Source organism: Carettochelys insculpta, chromosome 21, assembly GCF_033958435.1.
Source record: "Carettochelys insculpta isolate YL-2023 chromosome 21, ASM3395843v1, whole genome shotgun sequence".
Taxonomy (NCBI): Eukaryota; Metazoa; Chordata; order Testudines; family Carettochelyidae; genus Carettochelys; species Carettochelys insculpta.
Genome location: NC_134157.1, coordinates 3,556,731 through 3,580,320, shown reverse-complemented (window position 1 = coordinate 3,580,320; position 23,590 = coordinate 3,556,731). Strand labels below are relative to the sequence as shown.

Genomic DNA, 23,590 nt, shown 5'->3' with positions numbered 1-23,590 from the left:
CTTTACTCCGGAATGCTCTCATCCAGCAACATCCATAGTCCCACATAATTTTAGTTGGCTGGACAACCTTCGACACATTAACACGTGGCTTGAACCAAGACTGGAATTTTCTGGGTCACTACAGGGGCTCGTTTGCATACTAGGCTTAATCTAATTCTTGGCTGCCCCCCACCCCTTCTGCCCCTCTACTCTCTGATTTGCTCACCTTGATCATTTTTTTTCTGATTTGTCCACCCTGATTACTGTTTTTGGTTCTCTGTGCCTTAAATATTGAGTCTGTTTTGGTATGGCTATGGTCTGAAGAAGTAGGTCTGTCCCATGAAAGCTCTCCTAATAAATTATTTTGTTTATCTTTAAAGTGCTACTTGACTGCATTTTTGCTCTTATCATGGGTGTGGCTTCATTTCCTGTGGTCCCATGAAGTTTATTTCCAGCCACCAGTCCAGGCTCTCAGTGTTCTTTGTTGTTGTTTAGCTGTAATTTACCCTCAACTGTCTTGTAAGAACCCAGTAAGCAGTGAAAGCACTGCTAATGTGTTAGACAATATTGACCTTCTGTAGTCCAGTAAATTCTTTCATCCAGCACCAGTCAGGACCTGAGGGTGCTTGACTAGAGAAGTTCAACCTGTACAACAAAGATGCCTGCCCCATAGCACAGCTGCAACCGAACTGTATTTGCAGGTCACAAGCTCCATTCCCAAGGGTTCTCTGAACCTCACTTTTTCACCCAGGACATGTGCAAACAATGTCTGAACATGTGGAATGCTGCTGGGGCCATCCAACTTCATTCTCGAGATTCTTTTAGCAAGGAAAAGGTGAGAAGTTGTCTTCAAGACACTCCTGCTCATATCAGAAAATACATCTGCTGATAGCCCAAAGCAAGAAAGGGAAAAGACAAACACAGAGTTATAAAGGAGGGATTGTGTTTGCAGGTGGCACACGTTAGTTATGACAGAGAGCTACATGAAGCTAATCTCACTGCAAACATAGCTGGATAAACCCTACTGTTGTATTTGCATGGCTCTGCCAAATGGTGAAGCATTTTATTCTCATGACAGCATCTTTATTTCCAACCCTATTGTTATGGGGAAGGGGAGACATCCCAGAAGAGCCAAAAGCAAGATAGATATAATGGGAGCAGAGGGGCCAACAGCTGTTGTGGACCCTGGGGCAAGATGGGAGGGCAGCCTAGCTGCACACTCCCAAAAGGGGTGGGACCCTGAGCAGAAGGCAGAGGGCTTAGGGCTGATCTACAGCCTCAGCCTCAGCTTCCACGCACTCAGAGTTGCACTGACACAGCACTTCAAAAGGGTCCTGAGTTCTAGCCACCACTGCTGCCACAGAGCTCCAGGCCCCTATGAAATGCTGGACCCTGGAACAACTGTCCCCATTGCTGGGCCTGAATGGGAAGTGGGAGGGGCAGGTGGGGAGATGAGCAGGCAAGGCAAGTCTGTGTCCAACCTGGGAAAAGAGGAGAGTGATGAAGGAGGTGGGCGATGAGAACAGGTCTTGCAATCTTCTCACTCCTGCACAAAACGGAAGGAGCTAATCAGGCCAGGGCAGGATCTTGGAGGGGGAAAAACAAGTCATGGAGGTGACAAGAGCTGTACTCCTCATGGCTGGAAAAGGTGTGCTGCTTGGCCAAGCATGGGGTGGTGATGACCTCAAGGGAGAGAATAGCCCCATGCCCATGACAAAAATCTGGAAAGAACAGCACTGAATCCAGCAGGACTGGCATTCACACAGACCCAGGGCCAGCACCCACTGAAGCAAAGGGAGACTTCCCAGGGATCAGTAAATCTGCTGAATCTGGCTCCTATTCACCACACAGAAGATCAGTCCCAGCACAATACAATTACGTCTGTGGCCTCGTATCAATTACTCTTCCTGAGTTAGCTAGTTGTAAGAATTCACTGTCCTCGCCATGCTTCCCCGAATAAGCAGGCTAGTCTGGATGCTTTGTCCAGCTCCTTTCTCTGTTCCTTCTTCTATGGCACCTTATCCAATGAGGCCCTGGTTCAGGAACCCACTACCGTAGATCCTTCAGCAATTTCCTGAAATAAGACTGGAATCACTTCCCTGTCCTGGTCTGCCAAGCCACTTCCTTATTCTCTCTCAACGTCCCTCCTGAAGACTTATTCCTTCTACAGTGGGTTAACAACACAGTAAGAATACATAATTGGTCCTTCCAATGAGTTTCCCGACATCTGCCCTGTCATCTCTCTGTCCACCCTTTGGACCAGGCACTGCTTTACTTCTTGGGGAGGGTAAATTTCCTCAGAGGTCTGACATTCTGCATCTGCGTGAAATTGAAAGTAGCTTTGGTCAACAGGAAAAAACGCACTTGCTGCCAGGGGCAGCAGGTAATACAGGCAAGGGCAGACACTGCCTTCCCAAAAAGAACCGGGCGGCCCAGCCCACCACTGTCCACCTAGCTGGCAAGGCTGGAGCTCTGGCTGTGGTGTGGCTGCCACACCTGCAAACTGGAAAGACTGGAACTGCAGTGGAGCTGCCTGGCTGATCCCAGGGCCAGGGCCAGGGCCACACAGCTGCTACACCGTGGCCACGGCTGCTTCGAGGACTGGGGCTGGAGCTAAGGCTGTGGCTGGGCTACAGCTGCTTGGCTGCTCCTGGGGCTGGAGCATGGGCTGGGGCTGGGACTACATGGCTGCCCAGCTGCTGTTGCTGGGGCTGGGGCTGGCACAGCTCCTGGGACCAGGGGCTGGGATTGTGCATGTGTCTAGCTGGTCCCTGAGCCAGAGTTGAGGCTGGGGCTGTGTGACTTCCTGGCTGCTGGGGTCGTTCAGCTGCTCCCAGGGGTGAGAACTGGTGCGAAGGCCACACCTGCCTCTGCTCCCAGGGGCAAGAGTGGCCCAGGCCATGTTCACCCAGCTGCTCCTGAGGCTGGAGGTGGAACTGATCTGTGGCTGCCCAGCCACTTCCAAAGCTGGGGCTGGGGCTCTGGCTGCTCCTGGTAGCCAAATATAGAGTTCGAGACGTGACCTGGACTTGGCTGCCAGGCTGCTCCTGGGGCTGTGGTGAAACCCGGGAACTGGGGCTCGAAGCCAGGGCCATGCAGCTGCTCTTGGGGCCAGGGTCAGGGCTGTGGCTGCTCCCAGGGGCCAAGCTGGCCTTCACCCACTACCCATGCTTGCTGCACAACTAACAATTCCACAGATCAACTTTGCAGGAGTCTCAAAGGGGTGGTTTGACCCCAGAATGGCATGTAAATATGTATTTTTACACCACTCTGCCAGCAAACCAGACTACAATAGGTCTGTTCTGATTGATGTCAACAACACCTCGTTCCACTATTTCTCCAAGAAAAACAAAATTATAGATCAGCAAGGCGTGTTTACGTGCCTTTGAGAAGCCTAGACATATCACCCTGCCTTTACTCCACAGCTGCACACACAACTTCGCTAGCCTGCCAACAGTCTGCAACTCACTCCAGTGAGGACTGCAGGTCACATACTGGGGGACACGACACAAGCCCTGAGGTAAGTGGGGAAGGATGGATGAAGGAACAACAAAGGAGGACCCCTGACTCAAAAAGATATTATAGGCCAATCACTCAATTATTTAAGGTGTTTGTACAATGCAAGAAGCTTGGGGGAAAAAAAAGAGGAAGAATTAGGGGCCCTGGCACCGTCAAAGGAGTATGGGTGAATTGAACAACAGAGATGACTCGAATAACTGGAGCACGGTCAAGGAAAGGTATAAACTGTTCAGGAAGGACAGGCAGGGGAAAAAGGAAGAGGAGTTGCAATGTGTGTGAGAGAGCAGTATGACTGCTCAGAGCTCCCATATATGAACGGCAAAAAGGCAGTTCAGGGTCTTTGAGTTAAGCTTAGAGGCAGTATCAACAGAAGTTATGTTGTGATTGGTGTCTGCTATAGACCACCAGATCAGGGAGATGAGGTAGATGAGGACTTCTTCAGACAGCTAAGAGAAGCTTCCAAATCACAGGCCCTGGTTCTCATGGGAGACTGATGACCCTGACATTTGTTGGGAGACCAATACAGCAGCACACAGACAATCCAGGAAGTATTTGGAGAATGTTGGGGATAACCTCCTGGTACAAGTGCTGAAGGAACCGACCAAAGGCCATGCACAGCTTGACCTGCTGCTCACACACAGGGAAGAACTAGTAGGAGAAATAGAAGTGGGTGGCAACAGTGACCATCAGATGGTAGAATCCTGACAAAAGGAATAAAGGTGAGCAGTAAAATACAGACCCTTGATTTCAGAAGAGCAGACTTCGACTCTCCGAGAGAACTGATGGGCAGGATCCCTTGGGAAACTAACATGAAGGGGAAAGAGTTCGGGAGAACTGGCAGTATTTTAAAGAAGTCTTATTGAAGGCACAAGAACAAACCATCCTGATGCACGGTAAGAAAAGCAAATGTGGAAGACAACCAGCTTGGCTTAACAGGGAAATCACTGGCGAGCTCAAATCCAAAAGGGATGCATATAAGAAGTGGAAACTTGGACAGATGACTAAGGAAGAGTACAGATATATTGCTGGAGAATCAAGAAAGTGAAAGCACAATTGGAACTGCAGCTAGCAAGGAACGTCAATGGTAACAAGAAGCATTTCTACAGGCAAGTTAATAATAAGAAGGTGATTAGAGAGGGTGTGGGGCCTTTACTGCACGAAGGAGGTGACCTAGTGACAGAAGATGCAGGAAAAGATGAAGTACTCAATGTTTTGTTTTTTTTTACTCAGTCTTTACAGACAAGTTCCGAACCTACGGCACTAGGCCGTGCAGTATGGGAAGGAGGTGGCCAGCCCTCGGTGGGGAAAGAACAGGTTAAGAGCTACTTAGAAAAGCTAGTTGTATACAAATACATGGGTCCAGATTTAATGCATCCAAAGATAGTGAGGGAATTGGCAGATGTCACTGCAGAGCCTTTATCTATTTATCAATGACCTGGATGGGGGGGTTGGATTGCACCCTCAGCAAGTTTGCAGATGACACTAAGCTACGGGGAGAGGTAGATACGCTGGAGGGTAGGGACAGGGTCCAGACTGACTTAGAGAAATTGGAAGACTGGGCTGCAAGAAATCTGATGAGGTTCAATAAGGGCAAGTGCAGAGTCCTGCACTTGGGCCGGAAGAATCCCAAGCATTGTTACAGGCTGGGATACTGGTGATACTGCCCATACAATATGTAAAGGACTCTGAAAAACAAAGTGAGCTACTTTGACCTTCCTCGCTTTACAGAATCTGTTTTCTTCCTCCTTAGCCTGGTATTCCAGTTCAAAGTGAATTCTGTTCCAAAGGCATGAGATACTTCCTGATAAACTCTACTAGAACATAAGAACATAAGAATGGCCATACTGGGTCAGACCAAAGGTCCATCCAGCCCAGCATCCCATCTGCCGACGGTGGCCAATGCCAGGTGCCCCAGAGAAGGAGAACAGAATACAACGATCAAGTGATTTATCTCCTGCCATCCATCTCCTGCCCTTGTTCTGAAGGCCAGGGCACCATACTTTATCCCTGGCTAATAGCCATTTATGGACCTAACCTGCGAAAATTTATCAAGCTCTTTTTTAAACCCTAATAGAGTCCTGGCCTTCACAGCCTCCTCGGGCAAGGAGTTCCACAGGTTGACTGTGCGCTGTGTGAAGAAAAATTTCCTTTTATTAGTTTTGAACCTACTACCCATCAATTTCATTTGGTGTCCCCTAGTTCTTGTATTATGGGAAAAGGTAAATAATTTTTCTATATTCACTTTCTCCACACCATTCATGATTTTATATACCTCTATCATATCGCCCCTCAATCGCCTCTTTTCCAAACTGAAAAGTCCCAGTCTCTCTAGCCTCTCCCCATATGGGACCCGTTCCAAGCCCCTAATCATCTTAGTCGCCCTTTTCTGAACCTTTTCTAATGCCAATATATCTTTTTTGAGGTGAGGAGACCACATCTGCACACAGTACTCAAGATGTGGGCGTACCATAGTTTTATACAGGGGAAGTATGATATCTTTTGTCTTATTATCGATCCCTTTTTTAATAATTCCTAACATCCTATTTGCTTTACTAACTGCCGCTGCACACTGCATGGATGTCTTCAGAGAACTATCCACTATAACTCCAAGATCCCTTTCCTGATCTGTCGTAGCTAAATTTGACCCCATCATGTAGTACGTGTAATTTGGGTTATTTTTTCCAACATGCATTACCTTACACTTACCCACATTAAATTTCATTTGCCATTTTGCTGCCCAATCACTCAGTTTGCTGAGATCTTTTTGTAGTTCTTCACAATCCCTTTTGCTTTTGACTGTCCTGAACAACTTGGTGTCATCTGCAAACTTTGCCACCTCACTGCTTACCTCATTTTCTAGATCATTGATGAACAAGTTGAACAGGATCGGTCCCAGGGCTGACCCCTGGGGAACACCATTAGTTACCCTCCTCCATTGTGAAAATTTACCATTTATTCCCACCTTTTGTTTTCTGTCTTTTAACCAATTCCCGATCCATGAAAGGATCTTTCCTCCTATCCCATGACCGCCTAATTTACATAAAAGCCTTTGGTGTGGGACCGTGTCAAAGGCTTTCTGGAAATCTAGGTATATTATGTCCACTGGGTGCCCCTTGTCCGCATGTTTATTAACCCCTTCAAAGAATTCTAATAGATTAGTTAGACACGACTTCCCTCTGCAGAAACCATGCTGACTTTTGCCCAACAATTCGTGCTCTTCTACGTACTAGTATTATTTGAGGCTTCCCCGACCCCAGCCACACCACCAAAAGACTCAAAGCCACCTCTAGAGTCTGGTATCACTGGACCTTCCTGGGAGTAAGATCAGCACTATTCCCCACAAGCCTGGACACCTCTATAAATCTTTTACAACTCTCTCACATCTTTTCATTGCTCTCCACTGGACTCTCTCCAATGTGTCTGCATCCTTAGGGAAACTCATCTCGAAGAATGTTAGCTACTGCAAATGTTAACTACTCTTCAAAAGCTTTGAGGAAGCAGTCATCAAGATAACGTAACACTTTCCAAGGCATCCTTCAGTCTGCGTAGCCTATGGATCATGCCCTTCGTAACTCCATTTAAGATCGTCATTTGCAGCGTTGACTGTGACTGTGGAGGCCCACACAAGAGTGACAGTCCTTGCTACATCTGCTGCATATGTAGTGGGTGTCTGGCAGGTCCTTGCTGTCCTTTCTACGGGCTCACTTCTCCTCTGCCAGCTGTCTGGTCTTCATCTCGCCCTTCTGAAGGCCCTTGTGTAGTTCCTGCTTCCAGCTGCTGCGGTCGCCTGCCAGCTCTTCCCAACTATCTGGGTCGATGTCTACCTCCTTGAGGTCCCTCTTACAGAAGTCTTTGTAGCGCAATTGGGGGCATCCGGGAGGTCTTTTGCCAGAGGCTAGCTCGCCGTACAGGATGTCTTTTGGGATCCTTCCATCATTCATCCTGTGGACGTGGCCAAGCCAGCGGAGCTGCCACTGCCTGAGGAGGCTATGCATGACTCCTTGCTTTCTGAGGTGAGCTCTTACAACTGCACGAGGTTGGAAAAGTGTCTCAAATAAGTCTGCTGAGCTCCATTTCAGGTTGGCAATGGTACAGAGGGAATTGATAAGACCAGTCTTGCACACATGCTATTCAGACATGACAGGCGTGTGGGTCAGACAGGCTCTATGCGTGCATGATGGCTATGAGGACTGGTGTAAAAATCTCCAATCGACAGTACAGGGACGCAATGATACCTGGAGTGGAACAACCACAAGGACATCTCTCAGAAAATGGGCCATTAGAAAGAACAAGGCCTCCGAAGAAGTGTTTCTGCTACCTGGTGAGTCTTTCTATGAATGCTCCCAACTGACTGTGAGTAATGGCTGTTTTGACTCTACAATGACGTGTGATAAGACCACTTGTCTCAACTTAATTTTGCAATGTTGGTATCCTTCCATAGACTTGTCTGGAACCAAACTTTGGGAAAAACGGGTTACCACCATATGCAAAAGCTATGCAAAGCAGGGAAAATTGCAGCTGGGTATCTCCCTACTTGTGTGAATGCTAGTGAAAGTGTAGGCTAGCAGTTCGTCACATCAGCACATCATGAGAGGGAACCCAGGCTGGTGGGTTAGGGGACTGAGTGGTATTGCAGGGGGAACCATCACACCCCCCTTCCAAACAGGTCGGAAACCCTACCATACGTACCTCCAAACAGCATTCAGAGACCCTACCATTTATATACAATCCAGTTATCTGTCTTGACCCGGTTTATTCTACGTAGCTGGCACAGACCTTCTTAAACCTAACCCGCTGGAGAACAGCAGGGGACATGAGTGTGGGGACAGTCTCATGTTCAGCAGCTTCCTGTCTCTCCAGTCACCACATGGCTTTCAGATCCCACCTTCCCCACTCTCATATCAGTCATGAAATAATGAAGACAAAAATCACACTACGCACATCTCAGTCCAGTTCTGCATCTTCCACCAGCAGCGAGACTTCAACAACGACTAGCTGACAAATTCAGGAGCCCTTTCAAAAAGAGATCTTCAACCCCAAAGAGAAAATCTGTCCTTCTCCTGCCCTGTCTCCCTTAAGTGGTAAAGAACCCTAACGTTTAGCTGACATTTAAGCTACAGCATTCTACTGGCAACAGTGGTGCCAACAGGTGCTGGCAGGTAGCAAGGCAAGGTGAGAAGGGGGCCTGACTCTGCATCTGGAAGGGGCAGGGCCATGAGCAGCCAGCCCTCAGCGCCACTTTCTCTCTCTCTCTCTCTCTCTCTCACACACACACACCCGCCAACTGCCGCAGAGAGGCACTTCAAAGGGGCCCAGACCACCCTCCCTCTCCTCCCCGTCCCCTCCAAGTCGGTGGCCCCTGACTGGCAATATCGATAAGGAACACGTTCTCTTTCTTACTAGTAGTCTAAAAAAAATCTGTACATTTTCAGGTATAATTAATTCAAAAACTCTTCTGTCTGTAAGCCAAAGAAGCTAGTTTTGTGTTTCATGCATTATGTCTACAGGCCACCGCCTTTTGGCACTAGCTCCTTTTAGAGTCAATTATCTTCATTCTTAGCAGTTGTTCAGTCTTCTTCACTGGCTGACTCTCACTTCAACTGTCCTCTTCGGGTAGGTCTACACAGCAGAGTTATTTCAAAATAACTACCTTAGTGTCTACGCAACACCACCACTACTTTGAAATACTTTTGACATAGCAGTTGGCTTATTTCAAAATATGTAAATCTCACTGCACGAGGAATAACACCTATTTTGAAACAGTGGCTGTGTAGACAGGGAACAGCACTTATTTAGAAATAAGCCATAGTGTGTCCAACTTCTATTTCAAAATCGGCCCTCTTGCATGTAGACACTCTATTTCAAAACAGGTTAGTGCTATTTCAAAATGAATTTTGTGTATAGCACTGTTACTTTGAAACATGCTATTCCAGAATATCTCTTACGGAATAAGTTATTTTGGAATAACGCTGCTCTGTAGACATTTCCTTAGAGATCAAACCCAGTCCTTACCAGGTTCCACTCTGGATCATTTTTGGTAGTATCTAATATATGCTATTTGTATAATTCTTTAGGGGCAAACTGTGTATTCAGCCCACGTCCACCACACCAACATCCACCACACCCACTGATACGACAGAACTGTGTGTCTGAGGTACAGTCCAGCCTATACTGCTGGAAGAGTCAGAGTTACCTAGCAAGAGCTATCTTTTTGCATGATGAAAGAATGTGGAATAGGGACAACAAAACAGGTGTTCATAAATTAATTCTTGTGTTAGCCAGGACGCTTGTTTCCTATTATCTCTATGGTTCCCGTTTCTTGCTTCATGTTATTTGGAGCTAGAGGGGCTTTCCTTTCCAAGAACATGCAGTATGGGAGCCCCACAGGATGACACCTTCTTTTTTGAAAATTATTCAAAATATTTAAAAAAATAATAAGAGGAAAATACTTGTCCAATGACGCTGGCAGGCTACGAAAAATAAAAGCCTATATTATTAAGCAAGACTTGGGTTACATTGTCTCATTTTTATTTCACCAGTCAAGGAGTTCACTTGGCAGCAAGCCAAAGCTATAATAAGTATGTTTTGGGGATCATTAACAAATGGAAGGACTGGCAGTGGATTTTTTTATTTAATCTCTCTTGGTGCATTTCAACTCCCCATGCTTTTTGTTCTGTTGAAGGAATGCTTGAGAGGGCAGACTGAATGAACCTTGAAATTTACACACTGGCAAACTGGACTGACTTCCTAAATCCATAATTACAACAATCTTCAGAGACACACATTCTTTCAGAGCAAATAAGCGAAGATCAATTCCCTGTTTAGTTTGTTCTAGTCTTGTTGTGTTGTTTAGTATTGCTTTTTGCACTTCTAAACGTTCATTTGTTCATAGGGTTCTCTTTCTGGCACTCATCAGGTGAAGCAATCTTGCTTAAAAGTATAACAGACACAAACTATCAATTGAAAATAGCCCAGATTTCCTTCTGAAATGAATAGGAATTGGACAGTCCTTTTACAATCCAGTTTATTTCTCACAGACGCATTCAGGTAATGATCTACTACAAGGCTATGAAATAATTCAGGATATTGTCGAATGACTGTATAGTTGTACTGCTGGAGGCAAGAGAATGAAGAGCATGCGTTCTTGTGTGAAACGTCGATAACATAGACAAACAGCTCTTCTATTCAAGTGCTCTTCAAGCTAGGGAGGCAAGTTAAGATGCTTCAGCAGCTCTTGCTACACATTTTATAGGCTGCAGTGAGCACTTCCTTCTTCCTCTGCGTTGGTCACCTCCTGAGTGCATCTCCCTACCCCCTTTGGGGAGTCTGTTCTCACTGTGGGTCCTACATGTCCTTAGTCTTGGTGCAACTGAGAGCACAAACGCTTGGGTTTTTCGGTCATCCTGTGATCTGCTGTGTTTTCACAAGTTAGTTGGAGTCCAGTTTAGATGTCTTGCACAGACTGCTATTTAGAATACAGAGTTCTGTACTCCAGAAATGAGGGATTATCAGGGGGTTTTGCCTAGTCATTGTCAGCTTTCTGGTTTTAACTGTAACTGACGTAATCCTCTGGCCACTGCTGCTGGTAGGTGGTGACAGGCACCGTGGAAAAGAACACATTTGTGAGAGCCTCCAGCTGGCTTTAGTGCCCTCAGTGTGCTTCAGCTGGTTTCACATCATCCTGAAAGAGCAGGAGAGCCTTGCACTTTGTACTGTAATATTCACAGCAATTGTACCCCTTATAATTAGTTTGCTAACACATTCCTGTGTGCCCCTGCTGTGGAGTTTAACAGTTTGCTGACAGTAACATTTAATAATCTAATACTAGCCCTACCTACACTGGTAGCTTTAAGCCAACCACCCCCTACCGCGACTGTTGTCCCACCTCCTTCAACTAACAACTGTGATCCTGGCCACTGGGCCGCACTGTGCTACAGACCATGGCAATTACACTGACTCCGGCCATGGGGCCACCCTGCCCTGGAGACTGAGGTGAGTTTATGGACTTTGAGTTTACTGACTCTGGCCCTTAGACAACACTGCCTTGTGGAACAGGGGGGAGTTTACTGACGTTGATCCACGGGCCACACAACTGCACATCTGTGAGTGACCCTATAGCCAGGGGTTGGGGCAAAACAGACTGGGCTCTGTAGGGGAAGCAGGTGCACACACCCTCTGCTGGGAGTGACCTCCCCATCTGCATCACAGTTGGCTGTACAGAAGTGAAACTACTCCCCAAATGTCACTGAATTAAAGAACGCTATTTCTGAACTCCCTATAAAACCAGTGTTTCAGCTACCTCCATCCCCTGACTTCTGTCAGCTCCTCCACATTTCATATCGAACTTATCGACAAACCACACGCTCACTCCAAAGTGCTATGATACTGAGTAACACGTACACATCGAGAGGCAACAAACAAAAGCAGAGATCGATGTGGCTGTTGCTCCTTCCACACTTCCTCCTCTGCTGGGCTGCTGGTTAATTCATGACAGTGTCAGAAGACAGACATGAAAAGCAGGAAGCAGACTGAACAGCATAGCAGAGGTGAGGGAAACCCTGAAGTGTAGCCTCTGGGAGAGGAGAGACCCTGCCAGCTCTCAGTTGGCATAGAGCAATGACCTCATTCCCGGGTTCATGAGATTCTGGAATTTAAATCTGTCATGGATGCAAGACTGAATACTGCCCATTCTGAAACTCCCCAATGAGAGAAGGGAGAATGAGAACGAAACCCACTTTTCACGTTTTTTAACAACAGCAGCTGTTTAAAAGCTGTTCCACGTTATGGAATGCTAGAAGCAGCCCCGGTCCAGATGGATTAAAAGGCAGAGTGTATGCAAGGTGTCAAAGGTGACTGACAGCTGTCACATGCACACTCATGCTACAGTCACAGCTATATACAATTCCTAAGGGAGATCTGCAGCTGGTGTAACTGCCACCATTCCACTGGCAGAGCTATAACAGTTTTCACCAGTGGAGGATCTACCCCATTTATTTTAAGGTCAGAATGGACTCTTCTGACCATCTAGAATCATAGAACAATAGAGCTGGAAGATACCTAAAAAAGCCATCGAGTCCAGCCCCCTGCTCTAAGCAGGACCAAACCCATCAGATCAGCCCCGCCAGGGCTTTGTCAAGGTGGGACTTAAACACCTCCAGGGATAGAGACTCCACTACTTGCCTGGGTAGACCATTCCAATGCTTCACCACCTTCCTAGTGAAAAAGTTCTTCCTAATGTTCAACCTGGACCTTTCCAACTGCAACTTGAGACCATTGTTTTGTGTTCTGCCATCCGTGACCACTGTGAACAGCCTCTCTCCAGCCTCTTTGCAGCCTCCCTTCAGTAAGTTGAAGGCTGTTATCACGTCTCCACTCAGTCTTCTCTTCTGCAGACTAAACAGTCCCAATTCCCTCAACCTTTCTTCATAAGTCATATACTCCAGCCCCCTAATTATTTTGGTCACCCTCTGCTGGACCCTCTCCAGTGTATCCACATCCTTCTTATAACTGGGGGCCCAGAACTGGACACAGTACTCCAGATGCAGCTTCACCAAAGGCAAATAAAGAGGAACAATTACTTCTCTAATCTACCTTTTGGAAAACATCCAATCTCGATTTAAAAACTTCAAGTGAGGGAGAAGCTAGGTGAATAGTTTGTTCAATATAGATAAAAATAGATTCAATAGATAAGCAGGTACAGAAAGACATTGATTGATCACTAGATAACTGTCTCCTGAGTGACTCTGTAGTTAGCTTAAAGCCTTATAGATATTCAGTTCCTTGCAGTGCATCAGAGGGAATTCAGGTCAAATGAAGCCCAGATGGAGCATCTGACAAACTGCGCACTGTTTACAAACTGAGCCTGTGATCTCTTGCGTTCTTTAAAGGCCCCACGATTAGTGAATTAGCCTGCTGTCCTGGCCAAACAATGTAAGTAAGAACTTTCTGACTATTTCAATTCCAATCATAGTTTCAACAGTATTCTTCACTTCCTATCCTGAAACCACGGTGGGATGCTGTCCTGGACCAGACTGGCTGTTGTGCTTGAACTCCAAGACTAGCTACATTTCAATCCTTTGAGATTCAAAGGACTTAAAGGGTCTTTAGCTAAAGAGCTTCGGCAATGGAAGGTATTCCATAAATACAGGGTATTATTCGCTAAGCTGTTTGAAAGAGGGTCAGATAAATAATAAGGGTCCATCAGGTCCTTGTTATAGTCTAAGAAAATTTAAGCCTATGGTCTCAAATTCCGTCAGTCATTACACTGTGTTTTAGATAAAGCAGGATGCATATCCTTGCCCATCTCTGAATGTTGTCTGAGGACTTCTATTGGAACAGCATTTCATATGGCCTGGATCTTGATGTCCCATATGTGTTTGTTGATTATGTTTTGTTTTACATTTTGTGGTTCCCTTGCACTGAAATGCCACACTAGTAACAAGCCCACAATTTTTGTGGGAATAGTTATATAACTGCAGCACATTACTAGCATCTGACCCCAGAGCCCTCGAAGAACAAGACTCATGAGCTCAGCATGTTTGATTTTCATGGTGGGAAATTTTAAATAAATAAATAATTTTTCTCATTGTCACAGCTGGGAAAGGAGACCTGATTAGCTGCGCTTATTCCAGGGCTGAACCTGGCTAACAGCTGGCTCCAGTGACCAGAGTGAATTACTGTACCACTAGGGCTACAGTAAGGCTGAATGTCTGCAAATCAGATGAAACAGTGAACAAATGCAATCTTGTAGATACTTCAGGATAGTACAGTAGTGCATACCAGCCTATAGTACACAAGGCTGCCATGTATCAGCTAACTTAAGGCAGCTTCACACTGGGGACCTCATCAATCAGGGAAATAATTCAGAAGTTCCAGTTCATGGTCTAGTTTGCTGATGCTTCAGTTTTGAGAAACTAGGGAATAACCTTTCCTGTGTGGACATCTCCTTCAAATACATCCAATGCTACTGTTAGTTACCAGCAGCATTGCTGTTATAAAGTTACAGCATTCTACCCCTTGGGTGGAGAGATTTCATTAACGGGCAGGGGTTTTTTTACAGGGGAACTGCGTTCTGCTACCTTTTTTCCTGGCACCATTTTTAAAAGGTGCTGCCGCCGCTCTGCCTCCAGCTCTCTGCCTGCAGGGGAAAGAGCAGGACTCAGTTTAATTGGCTTAGTGGCCAGCCAGACCATTAAACCAATTACGTTGACTTCTGCTCTTTCAGTGTGAAGGTCAGTGAGCTGCTCCTGCTGCTGTACGTGGGGGCAGCTATGCAGCCAGCAAAGCAGCAGGTGCATGTGGAGCTCCTTTTGAAATGTAAGTCCTGAGTTTGGGGGGCAGGCAGCTGGGGAGAGTTAAACCTGGCAATGGGTTAGGGTCATGGGAGGGGGCTGGGCATTAAGCCAGGGGTGGGTTAGGGCTACAGGGGACAGCAGGGGGTTGAGTTGAGCTGGGGCCATTTGGCTGTGTGGGGGAGGTTGAGCCAGGGGAGGGGTGGGTTGAGCTGGGGCAGGTGGGCTGGAGATGGGGCCATAAGGCTACAGGGGGGACTGAGCTGGGGCGAGGGGGGTGCATTGACCCAGGGCTGTGCAGCCGCAAGGGAGATTGAGCTGGGCGTGGGGGCTTGAGCCAGGACCGTGTGGCCATTCAAGGGGCTTTGCTGGGGCTGTGCAGCCACACAGGGGGTTAAGCCGGGGCCATGCAGCTACACAGGGGCTTGAGCTGGGGGGAGAGAGTGGGTTGAGCCAGGGCCATGTCGGGGGTTAAGCTAGAGAAGGGGGTAGGTTGTGGGGTGTTGAGTCAGGGCCGCTCGGAGGGTTGAGCTGGGCCACACGGCCACACAGGGGGCAGAGCTGGGGGGAGTGGTGGCAGGCTGAGTGGGAGTGTGGGGTGGTAGGGGATGCAGTTTGTGGCTGTGAGGGGGGAGGGCTGGGGCTTGAGTTCTGGCACCTTTTTGTGTAGAAAAAAAGCACTGCTAATGGGCAAATAACATACTTTCATATACATCCAAATACACACACACGTATACACTCCTCCGTATAATAATTCTATACACAGTATAAAAAGTTTCATGGAACACAGCAATTCTTCTGCTGCGCTCACCACCTTGTCAAATCCAGGCTATTATTTGCTGGAATGCCTAAGGACACTAGAGCTATGTCTCCAGCCAAGCTTCTGCTCCCTAGACCCATTTGCTTACATGCTAGAAGAGCTAAAAAATTCACAACATTTTGTGGTTTTAATGTGCAATAGCTTTTTTCTTTCCCCTTCTCTTTTCACACACTTAAAATAGCCCAACTTTCTTATTCAAACTCTCTCACAACAAAACTATTGAGCTATAGAGGAAGCCAGGCCTCAAACATCTCCTAGCCAAACTCACACCTGGTCTAAATGGCATAGATCTAGTTAGTTCAATGGAGCTGAGTCAGGTTTGAAAAGTTATGGGTCACTAAACCCAAGAGAAGCACCTGCTTTAAGCTTCACTCATTATTTTTATCACTCCAATCATAATGAGCCTACATGAGACCACGAGAGTGTGATAGCAAGAATATTTCTCTTAGTCAGACTTGACCTTTCATAATTCACGAACGTCACAAAGAAGTACTCATCCCTAATACATGAAAACAAAAAAGCAGTAAAGTAGCACTTTAAAGACTAACAAAATAATTTACTAGGTGAGCTTTCGTGGCAGAGTGGGTCTGTCCCACGTAAGCTCACCTAATAAATTATTTGTTAGTCTTTAAAGTGCTCCTTTACTGCTTTTTTGTTCTGATAGTGTATAGATTAGCACAGCTTTCTCTCTGTTACTAATAAATGAAAGTGACCCTTGTAACACAGCCTTCTATTGCACCTTCAGTTTATGCAATAGCGTAATACGTTTTGATGAGTGTTCACTTTTTAAAGGTGGTAAAATGGCTGGAAAAATATAGTCTGTGGTTTCTGCCTCGGCAAAGTAATTTTCCATAGCATTCTTCTGGGGCACTCCTCTTGGGCGGGAACCAACAGAATCAAAAGAGCCCACGGCTCTGGCTCACCTGCAATCAGCCAACGGGTCCCTCATGCCAGTGATCAATGGGTCTATGTGAAAACTCTGAGGCATGATGCATATTGAATAAGTTATGCTTCCACTGCTCATTCCCTGTTCACTGGGGAGGAAGAGGCAATAACCTAGGCAACTGCAATGTTTTCTGTTTTTTTCTGCCTATCCATCATCAAAGCACACCTTTCCATCTGTGTGCAGAGACAGGAAACAATTTTTCCTCTCCTGTGCTTTTCCATGCCAGTTGTGAGTCAGTATGGCAAGCTGCTGCACAGCAACACAACTGGTGCTCCTCCTGACACAAGAGTCACTTTCCCCCTTTCCTGAACCTCCCCACTCCAGGCACCTGTGCATGGGGAAAGTAAGAGAGGACGTATTTGTCCTTCTCAAGGATCTGCAGCTTCCCTGGCTTAAGAAGGGGCTGCAAATGTCACACACTTGATTTAACCAGCAGGGCAGGCAAACAAAGCTCTAGCCTGTCTTTTTGGCTGAACATAAACTTAATTCCTAACATTATATCAAGAAAGATTAAAAAGACTGGGACTTTTCAGCTTAGAAAAGAGGAGACTAAGGGGAGATATGATACAAGTCTATAAAATCATGATTGGTGTGAAAGAAGTGAATAAGGAAAAAATATTTACTTGTTCCCATAACATAAGAATTTAGGTCGCCAAATGAAATTAATGAGTAGCAGGTTTAAAACTAACAAAAGGAAGTTTTTCTTCATGCAGCACATGGTGAGTCTGTAGAACTCCTTGCCAGAGGATGTTGCGAAGACCAGGAGTTTAAGAGGGTTTAAAAATAAATCAAATCAATAAATAAATAAATAAATAAATAAAAGACCTTTATGAGAAGCGATCCCATTCCAGGGACATCCAAACAGTGACCCTGCTTTAAGTTATGACAAGAGGAAGCTGAATACTGAGTTTGGTGGTCCTTACTCTTACCATTTAGGAGGCGTTCTTGAACAGATGGACATGGAGAGACACTCTCTCAAACACAGAGTGGATTAGATTAGATAACCTCAATATTTGCGGTCTGTGTGCTTCCTGCAGTGAGTACAGAGAATCGCAAGAGCAGACCACCGTAATCTTACCTATTTGCCTGAGGTACAAATGGCAAGTTTTTAACACATAATAGTAGAAACACACACACCCTCCCTACACATACAATTCTTCCATGTATGTATAGGCTGTGCTTACTAAGCTAAACAGCTATCATAGTGTAACATACTGCAAATTCTTTTAACACCTGAGTGGGAAATTTTTAAACGGTCTTAATATGAGGTCCACACAAACAAATCCTAAACAAGTGGTCAGGGAGTGCTTCACACTCACCTCAACATGATCAGCCCAATTCTCTTGAGTCATGGTTTTCTGAAAAGACAAAGCAAAAACAAAAAACAAAAAAAACCACCACCATAAAATATGTTTTAAAGTATAATATACACACCGCTTGGAAATTTAACACAACAACAGCATTTGTGACATAGGAATACAATCTGATATGCAGTGAAAATCTCTGGGTTCCCATAGATCATCATAAAGGGCACATTAGAAAAACATTGCTTGGATTAATTAATTCAGACAAAAGTTGGGGACTATTACCAAATCTCTTCATCTTCAGTTACAATATGAGGCCACAGAGAATCCTATCCAGATCACTCTGAAGCTCCTCATATACCTTGTAAACTTAAACTAACCCATCCAGATCTAGTTTGCAGTGGATGCAAAACAAGAGACAGCTTCCAACTGAACAGGTAGATAGGACTGCTGAAAACTGGGACATTGCTGAACTCACACAAGCAAGTGTCTAATGTAACAGGGCACTTAAATTTCATGATGGCCTTAGCACACCCAACGTGATCTCTTAGGGACCCAGGTGACACCTCCATGGTGTTCAGGATGATGTTGAGCAATTGAATACTGCAAAAAGCTATCAAGATTGGTGCCACAGAGAAGTTGCATGTGCTTACATGCAGGGTATTTATGAGCTTTGTGAAAGGCACATGGAACGTACTCTTCTGAACACCAGCCTTGTCCTTGTTAAGGCACCTAGGATGACAAAACTACCAAATGCAGTGGCTCAACTGTCCTCCCTGAGACCCAAACCACTAAGGGGAAGAGCAGGTTGCTGAACACCCTCAAGTGCCACTGCATTTGGTGCCTTGCAGAATTGGTCCCTAATCATAAATAAAACAGTTGTGGCCAGCTGCAAGGGGGGCTGGGAAGGCGGAGGTGTAAGCCCTATGTTTTAAAAACCCTCTTCCGTACCAGCTCAGTGTGTTACCTCAGGTCAATCAGGCTCAGCTGAGAAGGGGTTACATCAGGTTAATGAGGTATACCTGACTCAAATTAAAGCTGATACCTCGGGTTAATTAGGAATATCTGAATCAAATTGAGGCTGCCTGAGACCTTTTTAAGACCTGCCCCCCCAAAGACAGAAGGAAGAAGAGATGGAGACAAGCTGTCTCTTAACTAGCAGCAGCAGGAAAGTGAGCATCTCCAGGAGAGGCCGTGTTTCCTCCCAGAGGGGAAACGGCCAAGCACCTGCTAGGGAAAGGAGTGCCCAGAGCAGCAGATATGGGTTGATCTGCCCCAGGCCCATCTTGCCAAAGGGAGAAGTGCTGAGGCTGGTGAAACAAAGAAGGTGTCTTTCCATACAGTGTAATAAAATAGACCCACAATTTGGAACCAGAGTTGTCAGTCTAGAATATCCCAGGCCAAGCACTTGCATTAAGTTTTCTGACTCTCAACACCTTTCTATGCAGCATGACCACACTCTGCTCACATACTAATCTCACATTTCCATTGCTCTGTGGTAATTTTCTAATCACAGCAAACATATATCCATGCACACACTGTATAAACATACCTCAACAAATCTCTTGTAGAAGAGATATTTCAGAGAGCCCAGGTGTCTCTGATTTATGACATTCGGACAGAGAGCTGAAACATAAACAAGACCTTTAAGTCAATAACAACATCTGAATTCTCCGAAATTTTCTTTTCTAGACAGTACTTTTTTTTCCTTTCCTGATACAATAATAATTTTAAATGATGCAAACACATAATGCCATCCAAACCTGAAGCAAAAAGACTCAGGAGCACATTAACATTGCCAATTGTATTTAAAAACCAGATTAACATTTTTAGCGTCAACAAAAAATTCAAATATTTTGCAATCTGGAATAAATACTTGCCCATCAATATTTCGCAATTTGGCATACTATGATAGGCAGTTTTCTGCTTCCCCCCACTCCCTTTTTTGAGGGACTGAAGAGAAAAATCATTTAAGCCTTAAGAGATATCTGCACTGGATGTAACAGAGAAGTCTAAACCAGCCAATTTTGTCAAAAAAAGACAGTTTGGGCTCACAAAACAGGGAAGGTGTACACACTACAAAGCTACTTTGGGTGGCAAAACTCTGTAACAAAATTAAACCCAGTTAAAGAGAGACACCTGATTGGCACCAATTGAGAGAATTTGCCAGACCATGGGACGTCACCATTGTCTAGCAGCATTACCAACACTTCCACTGCTTCCTGGGCTCTTAGAAGACATTTAGGGTAAACTACAGTTAAATAACAGCACACAACACTGAGAGCCAGGACTGGTGGCCGAAAACAAACTTTACAGGGCCACGGGAAACTTGGCCACATCCATAATAAGTGGTTGTCCAGTTAAGTAAAATCATGCCAGATTACAGATGTTGCTGGATGAGAGAGTTCCAGATTACAGAGGTTTAGCCTGTAGTAGAGCAGGCCCAGCTGACAGTTCAGCTGAAAACTTACTCCTGAGTGAAATAAACACAGAAACTGATAAATGGAAAAAACTCCATGAGCACATACTGAATGCCATTCTTTTTATTTCAGAACAGGGACTGGCTTTGTTTGGTTCATAGAATCCTAGGCCTGGAAGAGACCTCAGCAGGTTGAGTTCAGCCCCATGCCCAAAGCAGGACCAACCCTAACTAAATTGTCCCAGCTAGAACTTTGTCAGGCATGACTCAAATTCTCTAGGGATGGAGATTCCACCATCTCTCTAGGTAATGCATTCCAGTGATTCACCACCCTCCTAATGAAATAGTTTTTTCCTTATATCCAACCTACACCTCCTCTTCTGTAACCTGAGACCATTGCTCCTTATTCTGCCATCTGTCACTACTGAGAACAGCCTCTCTCCATCCTCTGCAGAGCCCTCCTTCAGGTAGTTGAAGGCTGCTATCTGATTACCCATCACTCTTCTCTTCTGCAAACTAAATAAGCCAAATCGCTCAGCCTCTCCTCATAGGTTAAGTGCTCCAGCCCCCTAATCATTTTGGTTGCCCTCCACTGGACGCTCCCCAATGCATCCACATCCCTTCTATGCTGGGGGGCCCAGCACTGGACTCAATACTCCAGATGTGGCCTCAGCAGTTCCAGTCAATGTATCAGTGACGCTACAAATAGAACTTTCTTGGTATACTTTGAGCTTCTTAACACTTTTATCAGGTCATGTTAAGCATGTTCATGAATCACAAGAGTAGAAAATGCATGCAAGTCCATTTTCTTTCTACAAGAATACAAATGAGTTTATAGAGTTATGTGGGACATTTGTACAAACAACAATTCTTGAAGAGATACAACACACAAAGTACGTTTCAATTATTCCTGATACAACTCCAGACTATTCTCACAAGGACAGACAACCTTGGTTGTTCAATATGTTAAAATTGCAGAAAGTTCAAAGGTTTCAGTTGAAAAACAATTCATTTAATATGATAATTTCAAGAAAAAGATTGGAAAAGAAACTGCAGCTTGTGCATTAGCAATTCTGGAAGGCTTCAAATTAAATTTTCAAGTCTGCATTGGCCAAGCTTTGGACAATGGATCTAACATGGCTGGGAAGTACAAGCAGTTCATCTTGAACAAAATCCAAGATGTATTTTCTCCAATTGTGGCAACCACACACTGAATCCTACAGGAGTTGATTGTGCTGAATCACGCAAGAAAGCAAAAACATACTTCGGAACAAGCCAGCAAATCAACAACCTCTTGGGGTCTATGATTGCCTGCCTCTACACATACCACTGGGTTTGTATTATTAACAAAATCTTGCAGAAGTGCTATAATGCGATCTTGTATGAACTGCATTTCACATTTGGAATAGACACAAAAGTTGAATCAAGAATTTCATCCTTCCACCCATAGTCATCATTTGGTAGGGAAGAAGACTGACACTAACATCCACAAAGCAAACCCAGATGTGACATGCTATTTAAGTACAGGGTTTGAAACTGAAACACATGCACAACTTTAGCATTATATGGCTTGTCTTTTGGGATGTTGGCTCTTCAGTTGTGTAGCTCTGGTGGTTAACTGTGAAGTACTAATCATGCACTACATTCCTTCTGATTCAGTATTAGGATCCACTCAAGCCTTTACCATACACTGAGAGCTAGATTCTCATTTGCACTAACTCTGGTGTACACTGGTCTTAGTGCATAAGCTTTCGTGGGCAAAGACCCGCTTCATCAGATGCATGGACTGCATGCATCTGATGAAGCAGGTCTTTGCCCACAAAAGCTTATGCTCCAAAATATCTGTTAGTCTATAAGGTGCCACAGGACTTCTTGTTGTTTTTGAAGACACAAACTAACACGGCGACCTCTCTGATACTGGTCTTAGTGCAATGAGAATCAGCCCACATGAGTTGAACTTACTGGACATAAGGAAATAACAGAATTTGGGCCTTTAACCTTCTGCAGTGCTTGGGCGATATTTCCTATGGCCTATTTGGAGGAGGAAACTATTTTAGATGCACAGCATTTTCTTATGAAAAGAGTCCCTAATGCAGATTAGGGTGAAGTAGCATAGAGTGGGGCTGGATCAAATATCTTTTCCTTGCAATTTCTAGGATGCACTGATTGTACATAATTTAATTCCATGTCTCTAGGGCGAAAAGGGAGGAAAAAATCCACAAACCAGTTGGGGGCTTTTGACCATGCTGCCATTACACTTGTCAGGACAAGCTCGACCTCCCAAGAAAACAGGGATGCAAAGCTGGTGTGAGCACTTAGATAAGAGCCACACAGCAGGCATCTGGCTCATTTAACGACATGGCAAATTTCACTTCAGAGTGATAACAGAAGAATGGCTTGGCTCTACTGAATGCAGAAACCAAGAGTCCTTTGGGGTTGCTCTAGAGGCCTCACACATCTGTCTTCTCCCTGGATTAATTGAGGCCCTTCAGCAGTACACAGTACTTAAAAAGGAAAAGGGACAGTTCTTTAGAACAGAACGTGGGAAATGACATGGAAAGAGCCAAGGAACCCCATCTCTCCTTCAGCAGCATGAAGAGAGCGAGTGGGTATTTGGCCTTTGCTACATTTCATATCCTCATACGCCGGTACGCACTGCCAAGTTGCAACTCTGGACCTTGTGTGACAGGTACTCACCTCTCCTAGCAATCTGAGGAAATTTTCACAGACACCAGTATACTGGTATGTGACAACAGGGCTGAGACACGCTGCAGGAAAATCATCAGCAAATGATAAGAAACAATAGTTTACAAGTCCAGGGCCGTGTCTACACTAGCCCCAAACTTCGAAATGGCCATGTAAATGGCCATTTCGAAGTTTACTAATGAAGCACTGAAATACATATTCAGCGCCTCATTAGCATGCGGGCGGCTGCCGCACTTCGAAATTGACGCAGCTCACCACCACGCGGCTTGTCCCGACGGGGCTCCTTTTTGAAAGGACCCCGCCTACTTTGAAATCCCCTTATTCCCATCTGCTTATAGGAATAAGGGGACTTCAAAGTAGGCGGGGTCCTTTCGAAAAGGAGCCCCATCGGGACGAGCCGCGCCAATTTTGATGTGCCGCGGCCGCCCTCTTGCTAATGAGGTACTGAATATGTATTTCAGCACTTCATTAGTAAACTTCCAAATGGCCATTTACATGGCCATTTCAAAGTTTGGGGCTAGTGCAGACACAGCCCAGGTGATCTAATTTAATGGAACAGGGCATAGTTCTACTCTGTCTTCATATAAACAAATGATAACATTATAC

General features: G+C 45.3%; 1 protein-coding gene across 2 annotated transcripts in view; it reads right to left on the bottom strand.

Annotated features, from left to right (window-relative positions):
• EXD3 (exonuclease 3'-5' domain containing 3) overlaps positions 1 to 23,590 on the bottom strand; it is a 414,352-nt gene that overhangs the window by 256,432 nt on the left and 134,330 nt on the right. For both annotated transcript variants that reach the window (XM_075015516.1, XM_075015517.1), the window contains exons 10-11: positions 19,412 to 19,485; positions 17,875 to 17,913 (exon numbers count right to left, since the gene is read on the bottom strand). In XM_075015516.1, coding sequence (XP_074871617.1) covers positions 17,875 to 17,913; positions 19,412 to 19,485 — 113 coding nt within the window. The remainder of the gene's footprint in view (positions 1 to 17,874; positions 17,914 to 19,411; positions 19,486 to 23,590) is intronic.